Source organism: Salvelinus alpinus, chromosome 3, assembly GCF_045679555.1.
Source record: "Salvelinus alpinus chromosome 3, SLU_Salpinus.1, whole genome shotgun sequence".
Classification (NCBI taxonomy): domain Eukaryota; kingdom Metazoa; phylum Chordata; class Actinopteri; order Salmoniformes; family Salmonidae; genus Salvelinus; species Salvelinus alpinus.
The window spans coordinates 54,531,764-54,554,368 of record NC_092088.1 but is presented as its reverse complement, the minus strand read 5'-3'; the positions used below and the strand labels follow the sequence as shown (position 1 = coordinate 54,554,368).

At 41.9% G+C, this 22,605-nt stretch overlaps 1 protein-coding gene and 1 long non-coding RNA gene across 9 annotated transcripts; one reads left to right on the top strand and one right to left on the bottom strand.

Moving 5' to 3' along the window:
- Positions 1-3,453: 3,453 nt before the first annotated feature.
- LOC139570937 (monocarboxylate transporter 9-like) lies at positions 3,454-19,682 on the top strand. 4 transcript variants are annotated; one of them, XM_071393287.1, is made up of 6 exons: positions 3,454-3,702; positions 5,075-5,319; positions 15,404-15,547; positions 16,478-16,573; positions 16,907-17,764; positions 18,053-19,682. In XM_071393287.1, exons 2-6 carry the CDS (start codon positions 5,115-5,117, stop codon positions 18,235-18,237), a joined length of 1,488 nt encoding a protein of 495 aa, XP_071249388.1. In that variant the 5' UTR covers positions 3,454-3,702; positions 5,075-5,114; the 3' UTR covers positions 18,238-19,682. The 4 variants fall into 4 exon arrangements, with proteins under 4 accessions (XP_071249388.1, XP_071249386.1, XP_071249387.1 ...); XM_071393285.1 differs by lacking the exon at positions 3,454-3,702 and adding an exon at positions 3,932-4,264; XM_071393286.1 differs by lacking the exon at positions 3,454-3,702 and adding an exon at positions 4,811-4,975.
- On the bottom strand, positions 7,187-10,247 carry LOC139570938 (uncharacterized). 5 transcript variants are annotated; one of them, XR_011674199.1, is made up of 9 exons: positions 10,081-10,222; positions 9,468-9,613; positions 9,125-9,335; positions 8,969-9,019; positions 8,520-8,636; positions 8,354-8,408; positions 8,206-8,279; positions 8,065-8,104; positions 7,187-7,789 (listed from the first exon to the last, which is right to left on the bottom strand). It is a non-coding gene; the product is annotated as an uncharacterized lncRNA (long non-coding RNA). The 5 variants fall into 5 exon arrangements; XR_011674198.1 differs by having other exon boundaries at positions 8,520-8,581; positions 10,081-10,219; XR_011674197.1 differs by having other exon boundaries at positions 8,520-9,019; positions 10,081-10,229.
- Positions 19,683-22,605: the final 2,923 nt, after the last annotated feature.

Here is a 22,605-nt window from a genome sequence, read left to right as displayed (position 1 = left end):
AGCAGTAATAAATTCATGAACTTCTTTGAGGAAAAGATCATGATCATTAGAAAGCAAATTACGGACTCCTCTTTAAATCTGCGTATTCCTCCAAAGCTCAGTTGTCCTGAGTCTGCACAACTCTGCCAGGATCTAGGATCAAGAGAGACACTCAAGTGTTTTAGTACTATATCTCTTGACACAATGATGAAAATAATCATGGCCTCTAAACCTTCGAGCTGCATACTGGACCCTATTCCAACTAAACTACTGAAAGAGCTGCTTCCTGTGCTTCGCCCTCCTATGTTGAACATAATAAACGGCTCTCTATCCACCGGATGTGTACCAATCTCACTAAAAGTGGCAGTAATAAAGCCTCTCTTGAAAAAGCCAAACCTTGACCCAGAAAATATAAAAAACTATCGGCGTATATCGAATCTTCCATTCCTCTAAAATGTTTTTGAAAAAGCTGTTGCAGAGGAACTCACTGCCTTCCTGAAGACAAACAATGTATACGAAATGCTTCAGTCTGGTTTTAGACCCCATCATAGCACTGAGACTGCACTTGTGAAGGTGGTAAATTACCTTTTAATGGCGTCAGACCGAGGCTCTGCATCTGTCCTCGTGCTCCTAGACCTTAGTGCTGCTTTTGATACCATCGATCACCACATTCTTTTGGAGAGATTGGAACCCAAATTGGTCTACAAGGACAAGTTCTGGCCTGGTTTAGATCTTATCTGTCGGAAAGATATCAGTTTGTCTCTGTGAATGGTTTGTCCTCTGACAAATCAACTGTAAATGTCGGTGTTCCACAAGGTTCCGTTTTAGAACCACTATTGTTTTCACTATATATTTTACCTCTCGGGGATGTCATTCGAAAACATAATGTTAACTTTTTTGTAAATTTCGGTGTTCCTCAAGGTTCCGTTTTAGAACCACTATTGTTTTCACTATATATTTTACCTCATGGGGATGTCATTCGAAAACATAATGTTAACTATGCGGATGACACACAGCTGTACATTTCAATGAAACATCGTGAAGCCCCAAAATTGCCCTCGCTAGAAGCCTGTGTTACATACATAAGGAAGTGGATGGCTGCAAACTTTCTACTTTTAAACTCGGACAAAACAGAGATGCTTGTTCTAGGTCCCAAGAAACAAAGAGATCTTCTGTTGAATCTGACAATTAATCTTGATGGTTGTAAAGTTGTCTCAAATAAAACTGTGAAGGACCTCGGCGTTACTCTGGACCCTGATCTCTCTTTTGATGAACATATCAAGACTGTTTCAAGGACAGCTTTTTTTCCATCTACGTAACATTGCAAAAATCAGAAACTTTCTGTACAAAAATTATGCAGAAAAATGTATCCATGCTTTTGTTACTTCTAGGTTAGACTACTGCAATGCTCTACTTTCCGGCTACCCGGATAAAGCACTAAATAAACTTCAGTTAGTGCTAAATACAGCTGCTAGAATCCTGACTAGAACCCCAAAAATTGATCATATTACTCCAGTGCTAGCCTCCCTACACTGGCTTCCTGTTAAGGCAAGGGCTGATTTCAAGGTTTTGCTGCTAACCTACAAAGCATTACATGGGCTTGCTCCTACCTATCTTTCCGATTTGGTCCTGCCGTACATACCTACACGTACGCTACGGTCACAAGACGCAGGCCTACTAATTGTCCCTAGAATTTCTAAGCAAACAGCTGGAGGCAGGGCTTTCTCCTATAGAGCTCCATTTTTATGGAATGGTCTGCCTACCCATGTGAGAGACGCAGACTCGGTCTCAACCTTTAAATCTTTACTGAAGACTAATTTCTTCAGTAGGTCATATGATTGAGTGTAGTCTGGCCCAGGAGTGTGAAGGTGAACGGAAAGGCTCTGGAGCAACGAACCGCCCTTGCTGTCTCTGCCTGGCCGGTTCCCCTCTCTCCACTGGGATTCTCTGCCTCTAACCCTATTACAGGGGCTGAGTCACTGGCTTACTGGTGCTCTTCCATGCCGTCCCTAGGAGGGGTGCGTCACTTGAGTAGGTTGAGTCACTGACGTGATCTTCCTGTCTGGGTTGGCGCCCCCCCTTGGGTTGTGCCGTGGCGCAGATCTTTGTGGGCTATACTCGGCCTTGTCTCAGGATGGTAAGTTGGTGGTTGAACATATCCCTCTAGTGGTGTGGGGGCTGTGCTTTGGCAAAGTGGGTGGGGTTATATCCTGCCTGTTTGGCCCTGTCCGGGGGTATCATCGGAAGGGGCCACAGTGTCTCCTGACCCCTCCTGTCTCAGCCTCCAGTATTTATGCTGCAATAGTTTATGTGTCGGGGGGCTAGGGTCAGTCTGTTATATCTGGAGTACTTCTCCTGTCTTATCCGGTGTCCTGTGTGAAATTAAGTATGCTCTCTCTAATTCTCTCTTTCTCTCTTTCTTTCTTTCTCTCTCTCGGAGGACCTGAGCCCTAGGACCATGCCTCAGGACTACCTGGCCGTGCTGCTGCTCCAGTTTCAACTGTTCTGCCTGCGGCTATGGAACCCTGACCTGTTCACCGGACGTGCTACCTGTCCCAGACCTGCTGTTTTCAACTCTCTAGAGACAGCAGGAGCGGTAGAGACACTCTTAATGATTGGCTATGAAAAGCCAACTGACATTTACTCCTGATGTGCTGACTTGTTGCACCCTTGATAACTACTGTGATTATTATTATTTGACCATGCTGGTCATTTATGAACATTTGAACATCTTGGCCATGTTGTTATAATCTCCACCCAGCACAGCCAGAAGAGGCACTGGCCATCCCTCATAGCCTGGTTCCTCTCTAGGTTTCTTCCTAGGTTTTGGCCTTTCTAGGGAGTTTTTCCTAGCCACCGTGCTTCTACACCTGCATTGCTTGCTGTTTGGGGTTTTAGGCTGGGTTTCTGTACAGCACATTGAGATATCAGCTGATGTAAGAAGGGCTATATAAATACATTTGATTTGATATGTTATGAATTCTAACTGGCTAACACAGCTAGCTGGCTAACATTAGCTAGGCTAGGGATTAAGGTTAGGGGAAGGGCTAGCTGAAAGGTTTAAGGTTAGGGTTAGCTAAAAGGGTTAGCTAAAATGCTAAAGTTGCCCTTGGTGAGATTTGAACTTGCAACCTTGGTTACTTGATGTTCACATTATAAGTCCACCCCTCCACCCTGACCAACCACCCTACCTTCGTTTTTGCCTGAAGTAACGATGTCATATGTAACCAAATCAAATGTAACCGATCATATTCATTTGAGTGACCGGATATACGTTCACTATGTTACGTCAAGTCTATGAGCCCAGGCTTGATCACCATCAGCTTCCAGCATTAACACGCGCTCCGTGCAAATTGATGTTAGGCTACTTGCCAACAACTAACCAGTTCTGACTGGACCAGACGCAATATTAACAATGTTATCTGGTAAATATTGCTCAGACTTCACACTCAAGCATCACCGGCAAAATAACTTCCTTCTGCGCTAACTCCGGAGGATCCATTTACTTGTCGTTTAGAGTAGGTCTATTATGTGTAGATTAAAGTGTATATATAAAACTTGTATTCACTGTAAAGAGAAAAGAAACAGCTATTATTCATTGCGATAACAAATAATTACTCCGTTTAGTTTTTACAAATTCAAAGGTGATTTTCCACTATTTGTGAAGAAACATTCAATCTGCTTTGACTTGAAATTATTTGAAGCGCTTTCTGAGCATCACAGGTAGGCTAATTGCAAATGTTAACTTTTATAATTGATAGCCTATGCATGCAGTTGAAGAACATGTCCCCCACCCCACCTATGTCCACTATTATCACGATGCATACAATGTAGCCTATCATTATTGAATTGATGGAAGAAAACATATCCGTATTCAGTTGCGTTTACTCTGTGGTGTGTAGTGTACGCTCTCTAGCTCCACACAGGCGCACATGATGAAGAGGAAGCAGGGTTTCCTCAACGTTGGTAGCACACAAATCCGGACCAGCAAAAACAGCTTTGAACCGGTTTGGTCTCCGGCAACAAAGCTATAGGCTATAAAACGAATACTGTGCTCGTAGCTAATGCTGCTGGGGGACCCAGGTCTGCCTCACCGGACCTCAGATATAGCCTAGCGGGCGCTCGGCATCCGCCTGTGTTGTCGTATTTATTTTTTTCGATTTCGATTGTATACCGTTATTATCGGGATACCAACCATCCTTCATGGCAACTCCCTGTAGGCAAACGCGCACGTATCCTGCAGTTGCATGTTGTTTCGCTTGTGGCTGTTATTTTTTATGTTGAGGTAAGTCGCATGTATTTCCTTGTGTTAATAAAATAACAATCGGCTACTATATATAGCACAACATTATAACATAATAGGGCTATGGCTAAATACAGCGTAATATATTTTGTAGGCTATGTAATGGGTGATTAAGTGCCAACGAATATCTCGTAAATGCAAGCAAAAAACATTGTTTAATAAAGAAAATAGGTAGCTATGTGTAGTTGGCACGGTGTTCCTCCATATAATGATGTTTGTTGGAAATTGATAGATCCGCAACTTTTGTCGCGCTCCTTGTTTTTATAAACTAGGAGAGAGAGGATGCCGCAGTACTGCACCGACAGCTCAATTTGCTCTCTGGCACAAATTATTCATGAAAGATAAAAAATGTTTCCTTCAGCACAGGAAACAGGGTGCGCCTCTAAAAGGTCAGTGTTTCGTGCCAGAATTTAGGAGAAATAGACAAAAGGCAGGTTAAAGTAGGCAGTCCAGACACCAAACTCTCCTCCTCCAAGGTGTGGTCTGCGAGGGCACAAAACTGGCAGCGCAGGATGGGAAGGTTGCACTCTGTTTAGGAAGTACAGTAAAACAGGTGACCTGCCTGGTAGACCAACCAGGCAAGAGCAGCATCAACATCAAGACATGAGTGTGCATTTGGAATTTATCTACTACTTTAGAACTCAACTTATGACATGTATCTCTTCCTTGATCATGATTCCTGTTTCCAAACTGGCATGTGATTTATTTAGTCTGTATTCTCATGCATTTGGTCAATTGCTTGTCTATTGCGCTTGTTTTTAAAACTTTTTGCAATTTTTCTGTTTTCCCCAGGAACCCTTCCTGTTGAAGTTGTAAGATCCAAGCAGACAGCATGAGTCCTCATACCTCAAAGAAAGCGCTGGATGGAGGTTGGGGATGGGTGATCATTGTGGCCTGCTTCATGGCCCAGTTCCTGGCCTACGGCTCCCCCCAGTCGGTGGGCATCCTGTACCCAGAGTGGCTCCACGCCTTCCAGGAGGGGAAAGGCATGACAGCATGGGTCGGCTCCTTGGTCTCTGGAGTGGGACTCATAGCCAGTGAGTATTCTCCAAACACCTTTGTTTATAGATTTAGATACTGTATAGGTATAGGCTAATGCTCTCATCCAAAGACAGAGCTCACTGTGCTTACCTGCAGAATTCTGTATATTATAAAATGTAGATTTTTTAACATACATTTATTCAACTCAGTATCTGAACATCTGTTCAAGAATTCCATATTGATTTACTTGGCATGGCTATGAATTGATATGCTTAACAGCATGTCAGTGGTTACACCTGTGGTTAGTGGTTATCTATGCACTTTACAGTTGCAGCTACATTGTCTCCTTTAGAGTCTCACCTGGTATGCACCTGTTGCTGTTGTATAACTAATGATGTCACTGATACAGAACCAGACAAAATAATGGTCCAATGTCTCCATAAACACATACAGTTATGTGGCATTATGGGTAAAGTAACAGACCCATTTTTATCTAACCAAGTTATCTTGTTTGGAGGGTAGAGTGGCACACAAGATGGGAAAATAAGTATTTTACCTGGTACATATCAACAGTTGTGAAAGTGCAGTGCTGACTTGTCCTAGGTAGATGAAGAAAACTGTGCAATATTGGTGGCACTTTGGTGCTCTTAACACTCAGTTGAGGTTATTGGTTGATAAGTAATTTACATTTATATCATTTAGCAGACGCTCTTATCCAGAGCGACTTATAGGCGCAATTAGGGACTAAGGGCACAGTCAGATTTTTCACCTCACCGACTCAGGGATTCGAACCAGCGACCTATCGTTTACTGGCCCAATGCTCTTGAACGCTAGGTTACCTGCCGCCCCACAGTCAGCCCTGTCATACCTGCAGGAGGAGCCCTTACGTAGCTGTGACCATACAGAGGGTGTGTGTGGGAAAGAGAAAATGATAATAGGAAGGATAATAAAGCTTTGAACAGTTTCATTCGTTTGGAATGACCAGGGGACACAGGAGGACTCAGTTCACTGCATGTCTGCAAGCTGTATTCATAGATCAGAGATCACAGTCTTGGTTTACATTTACCACCAGGCTAAGCCTCCCTTCACTTTGTCGCCTTTCCAGAGGTCAGTGAAATGTCATGAATAGACAGATTGCTCCCAGTACACGTGTGGGACTTGGCAGCTGGGCTTACGCAGCCTTACACCGTGGGCTGTTTTAACTGGTGGTGAAACGGAAAGGTGGAGACGGGGTTCAACAAGACGTGATTGGCTATTCTTTACACACACCCTTGAGTTGTCAGTTGTCTGATCGGTAATTCGATATTTCTCCACACAACAAGTGACATGCATAACAAGGACGGTCACATTTAAGACTCAGGTTTATCACCATCTGTCTCTATCCAGAGACTGACTGATTCACTGTACTACAACAAGTAGTCAATTCATTGTGCATCAGACACACGAGGACCTATACAAACAGTGGTGTATAGCTTTGGAAACTAAATGGATTGGGCTGCATTTGACTTGACACAATGCTAGGAAATCATAGCAGTCTTTAATGAGTTGGCAGCAGATTACGGGTTAGTGAGGTGATACCGACTCAGGCCCGACGCCAGGATAAAGTGACTAAGGGGGCAGTTGAAATCGGTGAGAGGGCAAAACATTTTTATATTGAATTCTGCCTGTATCGAGCTATACCACAAACAAAGTTTGAATCCCGAGACTCAGACCATTGATTGAGTGCTTTTGAAGTGACATGCTACAGATTTCGTGTCAACCTATCTCTGCCAAGTACCCCTGACTGCAGTGTGCAGTTCTGGGCTGGGCAGAGTTAAACACTTGACTCCGCCCACGTTTTACCCCACCCACCTGTTTTTTTGTTGTCCATCTGAGGTTTGACAGTCACACACTGAATACAAACACGTCTGTGCAAGGCACACGTTGAATACAAATGCATTTCATTTTTGAAGACCGTAAGACATATTATTCAAAGTGGTACCAGAACATGTTGTAACATTTTTTGCTTCATGCTATGAGACGAGCCACTGATATTGTTGCAGTGAACAGACTTATGTCATGTACTGTTAAAATTGTTGATAAATGTTATTATACACACACAGTTACTACCTATCCTGATTTATAATGCTATTTACTTTCTTCATTAGAATGGAGACAGACTATACCATATAGACATACTGACAAGCTGAATGTGCTTTGTACATTAAGTTATACCAGCTCCAGTAAAGAGATCAGAGACTCGGGTGACTTCTACGTCATCTTTACGAAACAACACAATTAACAATTGAAACAATTAACACAGCAGACAAAAACAAGGTTTGACCACTCCTCAAAAAATGGCTTCACTCCTGCTCAAGAGGCAAAGACAGTCATTTTCTTTTTGTCAACTGCCTCCACATAGAACATCTCATAATCTCTCTGTAACTGGAACATGAATGGTTCCTTAAGGAGAATATTTTCCTCTTCATCCAAGCCATCATACAACTGTAGTTCTTTAAGCGGTCTTCCCCGTCCATCCCAATTACACTAGGGAAGGAAACAGTGCCTTTAAATGTTTAGCGTTCGCACCACCTTGCTGCCTCTAGGGTGTCCCTTAGAAGAACATCTGCTTCCTTGAAGAATAAATATTAATAGTGCCTCATTGGGTGATCAAGACAAATTACACCCCACTTTCATGCAAACAAAAGCCACTATTACTAAAGGGGTTTTCTGTGATATCTATAACTACTCAACAAGTCATCACAACTATTATATCTTGCCATGCATCAAGCCTTCAGCATCACACACAGTAGTCTACATACCCAGTTCACAGCTCCCAGTGCATTTTGTTTTCAGTATCGTCTAGAAAGATAACAGATTGTGGTCATTAAGTAATGTAAGGGAACCTCTAGGGATGTGTGTACAAGAATGCACCTTACTTTAGCTAATAGCCTATACAGTACCTGGTCCTGCAGAGTTGGATGCTGATGTAACATGCTGTGATTTCTTGGGGGTGGGGCTCGCCTCCAACATCATCCTGAAATATTGTAGGGGGGGTTTAAGTCTTTAAACATTGGTTTAAGACTATACCACTCATCATATGATACCTACCTGTAGTGCGCTTTGTTTTCGCCGCCTTTTTTGATCTTTCAACCTCTCCTCAGACCTTAGTGAGTGAATGACACATTCAATATGAAAATATATTCAGGTCAGCCTGGCTATAGTGAAACAAGTGATTTTAAGGATGCAAAACGTTTTTATAATGTTCAAGACTTACGGCATTGGAAAGTTCTGCAGGAGAACTAGGCACCACCAGCGCCGAATTTGCTGCATGTTTTCCTTTGAGAAATAAAATCGGATGGGCATCCCAAAAAATCTGATATCTACTAGTGTACTGTAAGTTAAGAGTAGGTTGTTCAGTTTGATAGTTATGATAACAATAAGTTCATAATAACCCCCCCCCCCCGAATATATTTCAGGATGTAGAAGACCCCCCCCCCCAAGAAGTCAGAGCATGTCACATCAGCGTCCAGCTCTGCAGGAGTTTGATGTATGAATTGTGTATGTAGTGTACAAAATAGGTACCAAAAAGTATCAAGAATAATAAACAAGAAAACGTATGCGCAATAACAAGTGTGCTTTGCATGCTGCAAGCACAGAAATAATAACGTTTCATATGTTTATAACAGAAAATAGGACTAATATACTGAATAGCCAGAATCTTACCATCAAAACAAACACCCCACAGTTGTTTGAGAAACCTTGCTTTGGTAGGCCCTGTGGTGTGAACAAGGTACAATTTTCAATAAAGGAATGACAATCAATTGGTACCGTTCAGTGTAATAATTTTAAAGAAATATCTAACATGATCATCATCCACACCAAAAGTCCTCCAAGGTCCAGGGGACAAGATCTTGAGGGGCCTCTGGGGACTGTTTAAGGGCCTCTAGGTGCTCTTGAGGGGCCACTGGACGCTGATGGTATGTCAGGTGCTTCAGAAACTGTGCTCTGTTGATTATTGTTGCCATACAGTAGCAACAATGAAAGTGTGTCACATTTCTACAACTGAAGCCACACTTTATGAGTGTAAACTCTGAAAGAGAGGAATAACAGTAAAGTAACAAGTTATACAATTAAATTCACTGATGTAACTGGGGAATAAAATTGGGCAAATCAAAAAACGTTAACTTCAAATATATACAATAAATTAAGAAATAAATAGTACCTCTGTGTCTCACTGAAGCATGACCTTTGTGGTTGTTGACCATATTGTTCAGCCTTATATGTGCATTAGGGGCAGTGATGAAGTTGACTGCTGCTGCATTTTTTTATTTTGGGACTCTCACCCTCCAATAACACACTAACGTGTCTCTATACATCAAAGAAAATAAGCATAGACATAAAATGAATGATAATTAGAAAGGCATAAAATAAGCAATAGGCATTTAATTATTGTATATACTATGTGTAGGCTCTGTAGACTCGCTATGTGTAACTTAGGTTATGGGTGTCGGCATCAACGATACACATTTAGCGCCAGCCAGCCAAACACAACAAGGCATACATTGAACACAGAAAACCAACGATCAAATCGATTACATAACTGTACGTGTAAACCTAGGCTTACTGCTTAAGTAGGCAAATTTGTCCAAATTCCCTCATTGTAAGCAATTAGCTAGCTCACGTGCAAAAGGGTAATATTGCTAATTAGCTAGCTCACGTGCTAATTAACGCTATGCTATCATCGGTGCGGTGGTTGGTTATATAAAAATATACAACTGCACTAGTATAACGTGAATATTGCAAAGTAAATGATGCATAATGACAGTCTCACTTACTTCCATGGTTTACTTTTATCCATGTAGGTTAGGTTCGATTAAGACTCGCTTTCGTTGATGCCTTCGACTTGAACCTCAACTTCGGTGACCTTGAAGGAGATGGGAAGGGTTCGGGTTTAACGCGTCTGACTCCGCCCACATTGAGCCCGGCCCGGAACTGCACACTGCAGTCAGGGACTTCTCATCATCGCTGCATTGTATCAGCACAATGGACAGCGTCCTACAAACTAAAGCAAGGCTATTTCGTCATGTAAATGAGCTACAAGATAGGGTAATTCACCTATTCCAAACAGCCTATGTGAATGCTGCCGTGTACACAGCGGTCTAACCAAAATAGTGCAAACTAAATGCTGAAAGTAGTAGCCTAGTTATTCATGCATGCAAACAAAACTACTGATTAGTTAGGCTTAGAATACTGACACAACTGCGAACGAAAGCATAACATAACAGCGGTACTAGCACGTAGGTCTAGTAAACAAAATATTAGATCGATAAAGGCATGACACCATTTATGTTTAGGCTAGTTACATTAACAGTAAACAAACGCAGTAAGCAAAAGGTGAATTGAGATCCAAATAACCAAAACAGCCTACAGTGAGATGCAGTCATGCACAGCTATCTTGCCAAACAAATAAGCCTATAGGCCCCGCTTCAAACATGGAAAACCATGGTGCTCATGAGTTAAGCAACACGTTGTGATATGGCACAATACACTTCTGTGGATCAAATTCCAATACATAGTTATATTTACAACCACGAAAACCAAAGGGCGGCCAAGAAAACCATAATAGGATGTATATATTTATATGATGAAACATACCGACATGTAGCAATACCCAGGGTCGTCATTTGGGTTATTGCAGTGGAATTATATTAAATTCTGCTTATATCACGCTATACCACAATAAACCTAAAAGTTCAAATGCCGAGACCATTGAGGGCTTTTGACCAAGAAGTGACAGGTTGGCGCGAAATCTCCGCTGCGCTCTATCAGCACCATGGACTGCGCTCTATCAGCACCATGGACTGCGCTCTATCAGCACCATGGACTGCGCTCTATCAGCACCATGGACTGCGCTCTATCAGCACCATGGACTGCGCTCTATCAGCACCATGGACTGCGCTCTATCAGCACCATGGACTGCGCTCTATCAGCACCATGGACTGCGCCCTACACTCAAAAGCAAGGTTGTTAACCTAGGCTGGCTAAGGAAGTCATTTTGCCATTCTATACCCTAGGTTTTTGCTGAAATGACGCGACCGGCTATACCACCAATATTTTGATGAAAAGCAATCAGCTAGATTGTTTCTTACCTTTTCAGAAGAGTAGCAGCCTCCTTGATGCTCTGTGGAACTTCCTGAATAATCGATCATTCCATTCTCCCCGAAATCTTCTTGTAAGATCGATCCCCTTCAAATGCCAAGTGGATTATTTGAGCTTTCCTCTGGTATAGCATGCTTCTTCAAAGTGGAAAATTAGTTATCGTATAGTTATCGTACAAAAGTCAATTCATGTGTCAGTGCAGTAAACACGGTCGGAATAGAGAGACGCAGAGAGTCGTTGCAGTATATCAAGCAGGGTCCATTTTTCCTCTTTGGAGACGGAGCGGGCGATTTCAGTCGGCAAAAACTGGCGAGCGACACTAAAGTCAGCTTCCACCAAATCTCTTTTACTTAAATCCAGCAGTGGTTTCACCTTTTTCACATCTAGAAAGTCATGGCTCTCTGGGTCAAGGGGACACAGGGCCGCCACCAGTTGGATGTTGCGTTCGTTGAATCGTTCGTACATTTCACCACTGACAGCATCCAAGAACAGTCTTTTACACCCAGTCTCCTATCCTCAGTCCTGCTGGCCTTCCATACTGTCCACCACTATTGCTGGAGATTTGTACTTACATAATGTTGTCGTAATTGCTTGGAGCTGCCCTGTAGCCTCCATGTCTTACTTCTGTGTTGTACGAACGCGTCCGTTCCATGTCATAGAGGAATTTCACAATGCTGTCAACTTTTAACAACCACTGACACAGTAGCCAAGGTGTCCCCTTCTCATTTAGCTTTGTTTGTTTGGGTTTATCCATCGTGGCAGTGGCAGAATAGCTGGTTCGAGCTAGCTAAATAGGCCAAGGATAATAACACTAACGTTACATTTACGGCTAACTAAACTCTGTAGTGGTGAGGCAGAGTTGGGTAACGCATCTTCAATGGTGAACTTGATCCCGCCCTTATAAAACAAAATAAAATATTACTGGCGGGGGCGTATCACGTTATTCACTTAGCCGTTTCCCCCCGCTTTTTATGGAAAACCAAAGGAGTCATACCTAACCACCCCACTGGCTTTCCATAGCCCCCCAATATACACACCGCGGCGCACTCTGTCCATTGTGCTGACACAGCTCAGCGGATATACAGATTTTCAGCAACCTGTCACTCAATCATTTGAACTTTATTGCTATTTTTATATAAGGCCATAAAACTAAAACTGGGGGGGCACACGTTTAAACTTTTCCCCGCTGTGAATCTGGGCCCGTACCGTCTCCCAAAACTTTACTCAAGCCCTTATGTCCACTGAAGGATCAAATTTGTCCTTACCAGACCTATATTTCCCTTGTGCCATCAATCAGGATATACAGTGCCTTCAGAAACAATTCACACCTCTTGACTTTTTATACATTTTGTTGTGTTACAGCCTGAATTTAAAATGAATTACATGTAATGTTTTTCTCACTGGCCTACTCACAATACCCCATAATGCCAAAGTGGAATTATGTTTTTTGACATTTCTACAAATTTATTAAAATGAAAATCTGAAATGTCAACCCCTTTGTTATAGCAAGCTTAAATAAGTTATGGAATACAAATGTGCTTAACAACTCGCATAATAAGTTGCATGGATTCACTCTGTATGCAAAATAGTGTTTAACATGATATTTGAATGACTAGCTCATCTCTGTACCACACACTGACAATTATCTGTAAGGTCTCTCAGTTGAGCAGTGAATTTCAAACATCAATTAAACCACAAAAAACAGGGAGATTTTCAAATGCATTACAAAGAAGGGAACCTATTGGTAGATTGGTAACAATTTAAAAAAGCAGACATTGAATATCCCTTTGAGCATGCTGAAGTTATTAATTACATTTTGGATTTTTATTTTATTTATTTTATTTAACCTTTAACTAGGCAAGTCATTTAAAAAAAATAGGACAAAACACACATCACGACAAGAGACACCACAACACTACAGTACATAAAGAGAGACCTAAGACAACAATATAGTATAGCAATAACACATGACAACACAACATGGTAGCAACACAACATGGAAGCAGCACAACATGGTAGCAGCACGAAACATGGTACAAACATTATTGGGCACAGACAACAGCACAAAGGCAACAAGATAGAGACAACAATACATCACTCGAAGCAGCCACAAATGTCAGTAAGAGTGTCCATGATTGAGTCTTTGACAGTGAAAAGAAGGAAGCTGTACAGAATAAAAATATTCCAAAACATACATCCTGTTTGCAATAAGGCACTAAAGTAAAACTGCAAATGGCCTCCGGAGTGGCGCAGTGGTCTAAGGCAGATCCGGGTTCGATCTCGTGCTGTGTCGCAGCCGGCCGCGACCAGGAGACCCATGAGGCGGCGCACAATTGGCCCAGCGCCGTCTGTGTTAGGGGAGGGTTTAGCCGGCCAGGATGTCCTTGTCCCATTGCGTTCTAGCGACTCCTGTGGCGGGCCGGGCGCATGCATGCTGACACTGTCCCCAGTTGGACGGTGTTTCCTCCGACACATTGGTGCGACTGGCTTCTAAGTTAAGCGAGCAGTGTGTCAAGAAACACTTCGGCTTGGCAGGGTCGTGTTTCGGAGGATGTTTGGCTCCCGAATCCGTACGGGAGTTGCAGCAATGGGACAAGACTGTAACTACCAACTGGATATCACGAAATTGAGAGATAGAACAAATAAATAAAAAAGCGGCAAAATTTTTAACTTTATGTTCTGAATACGGAGTTATGTTTGGGGCAAATCCAACACAACACATCACTGAGTACCACTCTTCATATGTTCAAGCATGGTGGGGGCAGCATCATGCTATGGGTATGCTTGTCATCGGCAAGGACTCTGGAGTTTTTTTTTTATGATAAAAATAAATGGAATAGAACTAAGCACAGGCAAAATCCTAGATGAAAACCTGGTTCAGTCTGCTTTCCACCAGACACTGGGAGACAAATTTACCTTTCAGCAGGACAATAACCTAAAACACAAGGCCAAATATACACTGGAGTTGCTTACCAAGATGATATTGAATGTTTCTGAGTGGCCTAGTTACAGTTTTGACTTAAATCGGCTTGAAAATCTATGGCAATACTTTTTTTTAAATCTACCAATGATCAACAACGAACTTGACAGAGCTTGAACAATTAAAAAAGAATAATGCAAGTATTGTAAAATCCAGGTGTGCAAAGCTATTAGACTTACCCAGAAAGTCACAGCTGTAATCGCTGCCAAACGTGATTCTAACATGTATTGACTCTTATCTAATCGAGATATTAGTTATTTTTTATGATTATTTTTTTTTTTTACATTTCTTCCACTTTGACATTTGAGTATTTTGTGTAGATCGTTGACAAAGAAATTACAAATATATTTTATTCCTACTTTGTAAAACAACAAAATGTGGAAAAAGTAAGGGGGCGCGAATACTTTCTGAAGGCACTGTAAGATATATTTCTGTAACTCGGTGTGCTTTTAAATTCGATATGGTGTGAGGATGACGACGAACGAGCATCCCAGGCTGTCCTTTTCCCTGACCCTTTACCTCTGCTCAGGTGTCTAATAACTAGCTAGTGCCGCTTTCAGGCTTAAGGGGACCTCGTTGTAAACATGAGGAGAACGAATAGGGTCACAAGACTAGCCAACAAATGCCTATGATAGAGACTTTGGAACAGAGACGAACACTGTCCTATATAGGGAGCGATAAGGTCAAAATAATATCAGGGCAGAAAAGGGGACCATGTCACATGGTTAAAGTTGATACATCACGTTTTCCTGCCATGAAATAGCCCAACATGTACGGTACACCTTGACCGGTATCACTTTCCTTTTTGCTGCTTTTGTATTGTTTAGGAAAGGCATATTTTCTAACACCACGTGTATCCTGAATGCACCATATTAATTCCATCATGCGTCTTTTTTGTGTGTCGTCATCTCATTTTTGCTACTCCCTAACTCACTGAGTCTATTCAACAATGTACCCTCAACTCTCCCACACACACACACTGAATTCGCACTTCCTCTCTACCCTATTTTCTCCCCCAGGTCCTGTCTGCAGTGCCTGTGTGGATAACTTTGGGGCGCGCCCTGTGAGCATCTTCAGTGGGGTCATGGTGGCAGGGGGCCTGATGCTCAGCGCCTTCGCCCCAAACGTCCAGTTCCTCATCTTTTCTTACGGGATTGTCGTCGGTAAGTGAGAAGCTCGTGATGGTCTTGTTCTGCTGAAGCAAGTCTGTGGTTTGTGTGATCCACTATTAGATATAGGATTAGCCTTGCAAGTGTGATAAAAATTATAGGAAGTTGCTTGTTTACTCTGTGGTTTTGTTGGAAGTGAATTGTGTTTTCAAATCATCATTACATAAAACTATTACACAGTTAAGCAATAGCACAAGTCAATGATAGATAAGACACATAAGAATTGAATAGGTTCATGTCTATTCAAAATAGGTTAATGTCTTTTCAAAATAGGTTAATGTCTATGCTCCACCACACATGCACTGTGAGGGTATGTGTAGGATGAGGATATATGTAGGATGTATTCAGAGATATAAAAATATGGTAGAGTCGGATTGCCATGTGACTGATGCCTCCCCCCAACAGTTTGAATGCACCCATCGCAGCTCATTATCTAACACCCAGTGACAGCTGTGCCATGCTAAGGGGTAAAGAGCCCAATAGACGGCCACTGCCTGTGGCGTTGGCCTGAGAGAGAGGCCATGCATATTTGAAGAAAGGTGTCTATTTTTAGACCATCCCGTAAACGCCACACATGTGTGGCTCAGTATTCTCTCATCACTTTTCCGCCCAGTCATCCTTTGCGGATCAAATTACCATTGGGGTGATTTTACACTAAACAAAAGTTATTTGTATGGTTAATATGTAACATTCATCACAGAACAACAGATTTTAAACATGGTGAATTTACTGTATGTTATTACATGACTAAGATGGTCTTACACAAGTCCCACAGTTTCACATTAATGTACACAGTTTACTGTGTAAGGCTTTGCTCAGAACATTAAATGTCTTCTTCAACATGGTAAAAAATAAGGTACTGTAGCTACACGCTCCTCTAAAATGTGCTAATGAAAATACCTCTGTTGTTTTTGTTGTCCACAGGTCTTGGCTGCGGTCTTGTCTATGCTGCCACATTGACCATCACCTGTCAGTACTTTGACAAGAGACGTGGCCTCGCCCTCGGCATAGTCACCACAGGTACTTCAGCCCCCCTCTTCGCTCACTGGGTTCACACCAAGTCTCCATGCTCAGTTCTTTCATGTTTCAGAAGCCGGGAGTCTTGGAATGCCAAGGTAAACATTCTAGTCTAGAAACACTGTAGCCTTGTGATTAGGGAAGTGGACTGGTGACAAGAAGAACACTGGTAATACATCACAGTTCTGGGGCATTCTGTGTTTGTCCCCTTGAGGGAGGGTAGCTTTAGGCAATGATGTCCCATTTAAGCAAGGCTTTTATTTAATTAATATTAATGAATGTCTAAGGGCTTATTCTTGGCATGCCAACACTAAATCATTCCCTTCTCTCATTTAGGCACAAGTGTGGGAGGGTTCCTCTATGCCACAGCTCAGAATGAGCTGATTGTTCTCTTTGGCCTGGAAGGCTGTCTGTTGATAATCGGGGCCTTGGCCCTCAACCTCATGGCCTGTGCCGGCTTCATGAGGCCCCTGAACATGCCTGGCTACTACCTCAAACAGAAGGCTGCTCTGGAGCGCACAAAGGAGCCGCTCTTCAAGAAACCGCCTGCTGACGACCTCAAGACCACACCGGGAACTGCCGAGAAAAACCTGGCGGTCAAGGATCACCTGATCACCATCGACGCCAAAGACATCACCACGCCTGACAACAAAGGGGGATTCATGGCAGGTTTAGCCATTGTGAAAATTATCAAGAAGAAGCGTCAGGCTTACTCAAAGTACATGCACTCCACGGCTGACTTCCTGCATGACAGAAACTTCATGGCCCTCTGCATAGCTATATTCCTGTTCAGCCTAGGAGCCTTCCCTCCGGTCCTCTTCATGGAGGACGTGGCCCAGAGTGAGGGCCTCATCGACGAGGTCAGAATCATCCCCCTGGTCTCTATTGTAGCCATCACTACCGGTGTGGGCAAGCTGACCCTGGGCATGCTAGCAGACATGAGGTGGATCAACAGTGTGTTCCTGTACGCCTTCACCCTGCTGGGGACTGGGACGGCCCTTCTCCTCATCCCCATTTCCAAGAGCTACGTAGGCCTGCAGGTCCTCTCAGCCGTGGTGGGCTTCTTCTCTGGGAACTGGTCCCTAACGTCATACATCACTACCAAGATCGTGGGCCTGGACAAACTGACCCAAGCCCATGGGATCCTCATGTTCTTCGGTGGATTCGGGATCATGCTTGGGCCCCCTGTTGTTGGTAAGAAAGATCCCACTTCTGACACCATTGGTCAACATTGCTGAGTGTGTGTGTGGTCCACATTTACAGTTGTTAGGGTAGAGCTTGTACAGGTTCATATTCATGCTTTTACAGAGAATCACTCTTCCATATGTCAAAACATTTTTACAATTGATGTAATCTTAATGTGTGAGTGAGAATGTGGAACTCAGGATGTTGGCCGTTAGCTAGTCTTTTGCTGACTCATATATTGTCGAGAGATTTTGCTGAAATTGTTGTTTTTTTTCTCTCCTCTTCTTCCTGTTCCAGGGTGGTTCTTTGACTGGACCCAGTCCTATGACCTGGCCTTCTACTTCAGTGGAGGCTCTGTGCTCCTGGGTGGAGTCACGCTCTTTCTATGTGCTCTGCCCTGCTGGGACAAAAAGAAGGCTGACATCGACAGGCCCGACATTCAGTACACCAGCAACTGTGACAAAGTTGCCTCTGTAGCCTGAACACTAACTTTCACATTGACCTTGCTCTCCAGTGCTCCCAGCGATTTTCGCTGATAAGCTCTATACCCTTCAAGAGGTTTCTTTATCCCTGGTGCCAGATTTCACAGATGTGTACCTGAGAAGAGCTTTGAAGTAGGCCTTTTCTATACATCTTTATTGCGTTTTTAAGACTTCTTACATTAAACTACAGAATTTTGAAGGATGCCTATGTTGAACATTTTAATGACGGCCTCATTTTAAGAGGCCTATTCAACAAAATTGTTTCTAAACAAATTAATACAATAGATTGTTTATTTAGAATAAATGCTGTTTTTTTACATTTATGGATCTTTACTTGGGTCAAATGGAAAAGCCATTTTCTTCTGGTGACCCTGTGGAGAAATACAAACCAACAATGGCCTGTGAAGATGTTGGTTGAAAACACAAAAGGCTGTTCAAATATCTCAGCATATTGAAATGTATAACCATGCACAATTTAAATTCGAAAGAATTTCCCAGTTATTTACTGGAAAAAATACAGGGATTGGAAAAAAACGAGGGAATGCACTTTAATGTACTCTTTTCAATTCTAGCCGCACAAACTTTTTTTCCCTTTCTTACCAAAGCACCAGGATGGTGGATGCCGGTCAACACGTTATGCCTGATGAATACAAGTCTTGCTTTTTAAGTTCATTGGCATTGTACTGTATTTTACTGTCCAAACTTGTTTTGTTTGAGTTAAGGAGGTACTTAACACCTCACTTTGTCTTGACCGGACTAAGAACTTGCTGAATAATATGCTGTGCAAATACCAGAGACTGTACAGGAATATGGTCCAGTTCCTTAAACTAGTTTGTTGGTTCTTTGTGGCATGACCCCTTTCCTGCATTTGTTCACCAGGCGGGTCCTATTCATAATGTTTTAATGTGTTTTTGGCGTCTGTGCATGTTTTTCTATGTTTTTTTTTTAGTACTATATTTTGTACGTTTCTTCAACTCTGTCAATGTTTATAAGCAACTTTGTATACAGTATGCACTGAACGAGTCCCAGATATGCATTGTGTGTAAAGATGTCATTCATTATTGCCATGATGATTTTATGTTTTTAAGAAATATAATAATTGTGATACCTGCTTTGTTAGTCACTTGAAGATCCCATTTAAAAAAAGAAAAGTTAAATAAACCACAACCTATTTCAGTTTATATTCTTCCTCAAATCTAAGACTACTAGGATATTGTTTTATTCTTAGTCAAGCTTCTTTCTTTTACAAGGTTGAAATGAAATACAAAATATCTGTGATCCAAAAAGGTTAGAAACAGTAGAACTGTCACTTTATATGATGTTGAACCACTCTGTCTTATTCTTTTTTTAATGTCAGTTTTACAGTATTTATGTTTGCAATATTTCGCTCTTTCTATTTCGTTATTTTCAACAAAAAAGTTCCAATAAATGAAAATGAAATTCAATATTGTGATTCTAGATGTTTTTTAATGCTTGTCTGACTAACATAAAATATGATTCATTGAAGACCTTTCTTCTTGATTTCAGCACATATGGCGAACATTTTGGTGCTATTTAGAGAGTGAGCACATATGTAAACTCTAGACACTCCTTGGAAAGTTTGACCTAATTCAGTCCTTTGGCAGTGCAACATTCTCCTAGGGATGGACCGACATGTACAGAATGGTTGCCTGGAGGGAAATGGGGGAGGGTCATGCTTTTACATTTTAGACAAGGGTTATTAGGCTATATATTGAGGTGTGCCCAATGCCGTCCCTCATCTCTGATTCTCCACTGGGCACGCAATATCATATGTGCCTATAGGATATTTAATGTGATCTCATTCAAATGATCTATATATAGGCTTTAAAGTGCGTGCTCGGAGAAGCACAGAGCAAAGTAATATTTCTTGCTGGGATGGTGTAAATACAACTAGGTTGCATTACACAGAGCAGTGGCTATTCCAACCCTGAGCCCCGGCCTGCTCTGCTCTTGCTGATCAAAGAACATTTTTGTGTGCTGCCTAACCAATGGCTGTGCTGTGTAAGCCTATGGCGGCAGTTCAGGAGGAGAGTCAACAGCTTCTTCCCCCAAAATTTTTTTAGGCCTAGTAAAAAATACTGCACTATCTTGCTCATGGACTAGCCTATAGCCTATGTTCTATAGAGCCACACAGTGGTGGTGTCATAATACCCATAAAACCTAGCGGTCAAACAGGGAAATGGTTCCAATCGTTTTTCCACCATTCATTTTTCCCATAGGGGATTTTAGAAACACTCAACATAAGGGCTGTGTTTTGTGTAGATTTACCCTGGCGTGACGTTTTGATAACCACGTAAATCTCTCTGGGACCAGGTGACCTTTATCATATCTTCACTTGTATGGTAGAGAAACAATTGGGACCATTTCCTTGTTTGACCGCTAGATTTTATGGGTATCATAACTCATACTGTGGTACTCTATTCAGTTTGAGAAGGAGAGGCTAAGATGAAAAGGAGGACCTGAGGTCAACTGTGATAGCATGTTACTTCTGTAATTGATTTTATTCAAAACAATATGTTTGATTTTATTCAAAACAATATGTTTCTTGCCCATTATGTATTTATCATAGTTATTGAATTGACAATAATCCAGATTCTAGGTACTTACATTGTGGTGCTGAAACTTGAAGCAGCAGCCGCAGCACAATCGATCGGAAATGACAGCTCATGGTGCTGAAAGTAGACATAATTCATTTCAAGCTTCTTAATATTAATTAGACTACAAACAACAAGGGTGCTTTTTGTTGGAGCCCATTTCTTCCTATTTAATAAATAAGACTGTAGGTCTATATACCTGTTTGACCGAGGCTGATATATCCATAGATTTGTCAGTCTATTCCTCCACCCACCATGCACTCTTTAAATAGCCTACCTCTGTGTCAGTGAGGGGCTGTTGAGTTAAAACAAGGACTGAAATTGAGGGTGTATGAGAAGGCATGCTATAGACCTAACTTTTATTAAAGAAAATGGCAAACCCCTTGTCAGTTTTAGATTTTGAAGAAAATAAAACGATCCGATTATATAAAGTGATCTATAACAGCGCTTTGGTCCACGATGCTTTATGCTAGTGTAACCGGTGTGTAACCACACAAACAGTACAACGTTTCAGTTTAGGAGAAAACTGACTGCAGTCTGACTTGGGCAGAAAATGTAATGCATCATCCGAAGAATCCCCATAGTTACAGTATGCCTACTTGTCACATGACAAACAAGTAAACATAGAAGTCTAATTAGCTAGCCAATGTCCACAGTGAAAGGTCTGATTTCGTCTGATGTCAGTGTAAAGCTATATTTCTTAAATGTATGTGCATATCGACGCGCGCAGGCCATGGAAAACATATGTAAAGTTAATTGAAGAGCCTTTCCAAGAAGAATAACTATGCGTAGAAATGGAGTGTTGCTGTTTGCTGACTTGATGGGAGTAAGCGCCTCAATATCTCTTCGTGTACAGTTTAGTAATTTACAGTGCAATTCTACAGTGCAATTCAGTATTGAATATAGCTTGTTAGTGAATGAACGACAGGCAAGCAAAAACGACATTTTCAGTGCATGCATCACCCGAACAGCATCAGCTGTTGCACATTGCAGGAAATACAGTAAAGTTTGTGAAATTTTCAAATTGGTCCCATTCAGCAGACAGCAGTAACCCAGAGAGATTACGTTTCTTTGGGCTAGGGGCAGTATTTTGACGTCTGGATGACAAGCGTGCTCAAAGTAAACTGCCTGTTACTCAGGCCAAGAAGCTAGGATATGCATATAATTTGTAGATTTGGATATAAAACACTCCGAAGTTTATAAAACTGTTAAAATAATGTATGTGAGTATAACAGAACTGACATGGCAGGCGAAAACCCGAGGAAAATCCATCCAGGAAGTGCGATTTTTTTGATGTGAGTGGTTTTCCATTGAAAGCCTATTGACTATCTAATGGATTAGGGCCCAGATTGCAGTTCCTATGGCTTCCACTAGATGTCAATAGTCTTTAGACATGGTTTCAGACTTGTTTTCTGAAAAATGAAGAAGAATGAGACCTTTTGGTCAGGGGACTATAGAATCATGCAGTACTGGTTTGCGCACTCTTCATTGTTTTTCCTTTCTATTGAATACGCTATTTTCCAGTTGAAATATTATCGTTTACTTAGATAATTGACAACCTGAGGATTAATTATAAACATCCTTTGACAAAACAACCATTTATTGTGTAGCTGGGACCCTTGTGATTGCAACCAGATGAAGATCTTCAAAGGTAAGTGATTCATTTTATCGCTATTTCTGACTTTCGTGACTCCTCTACTTGGTTGGAAAATGTTTGTATGCTTTTGTAAGCGGGGCGCTGTCCTCAGATAAT

Coding starts and splice junctions, on each gene's coding strand:
- LOC139570937 (XM_071393287.1), top strand. CDS start 5,115: ATGAGTCCTCATACCTCAAAGAAAGCGCTGGATGGAGGTTGGGGATGG. Junction 5,320..15,403: donor TGGAGTGGGACTCATAGCCA/GTGAGTATTCTC, acceptor TTTCTCCCCCAG/GTCCTGTCTGCAGTGCCTGT. Junction 16,574..16,906: donor CCTCGGCATAGTCACCACAG/GTACTTCAGCCC, acceptor TCTCTCATTTAG/GCACAAGTGTGGGAGGGTTC.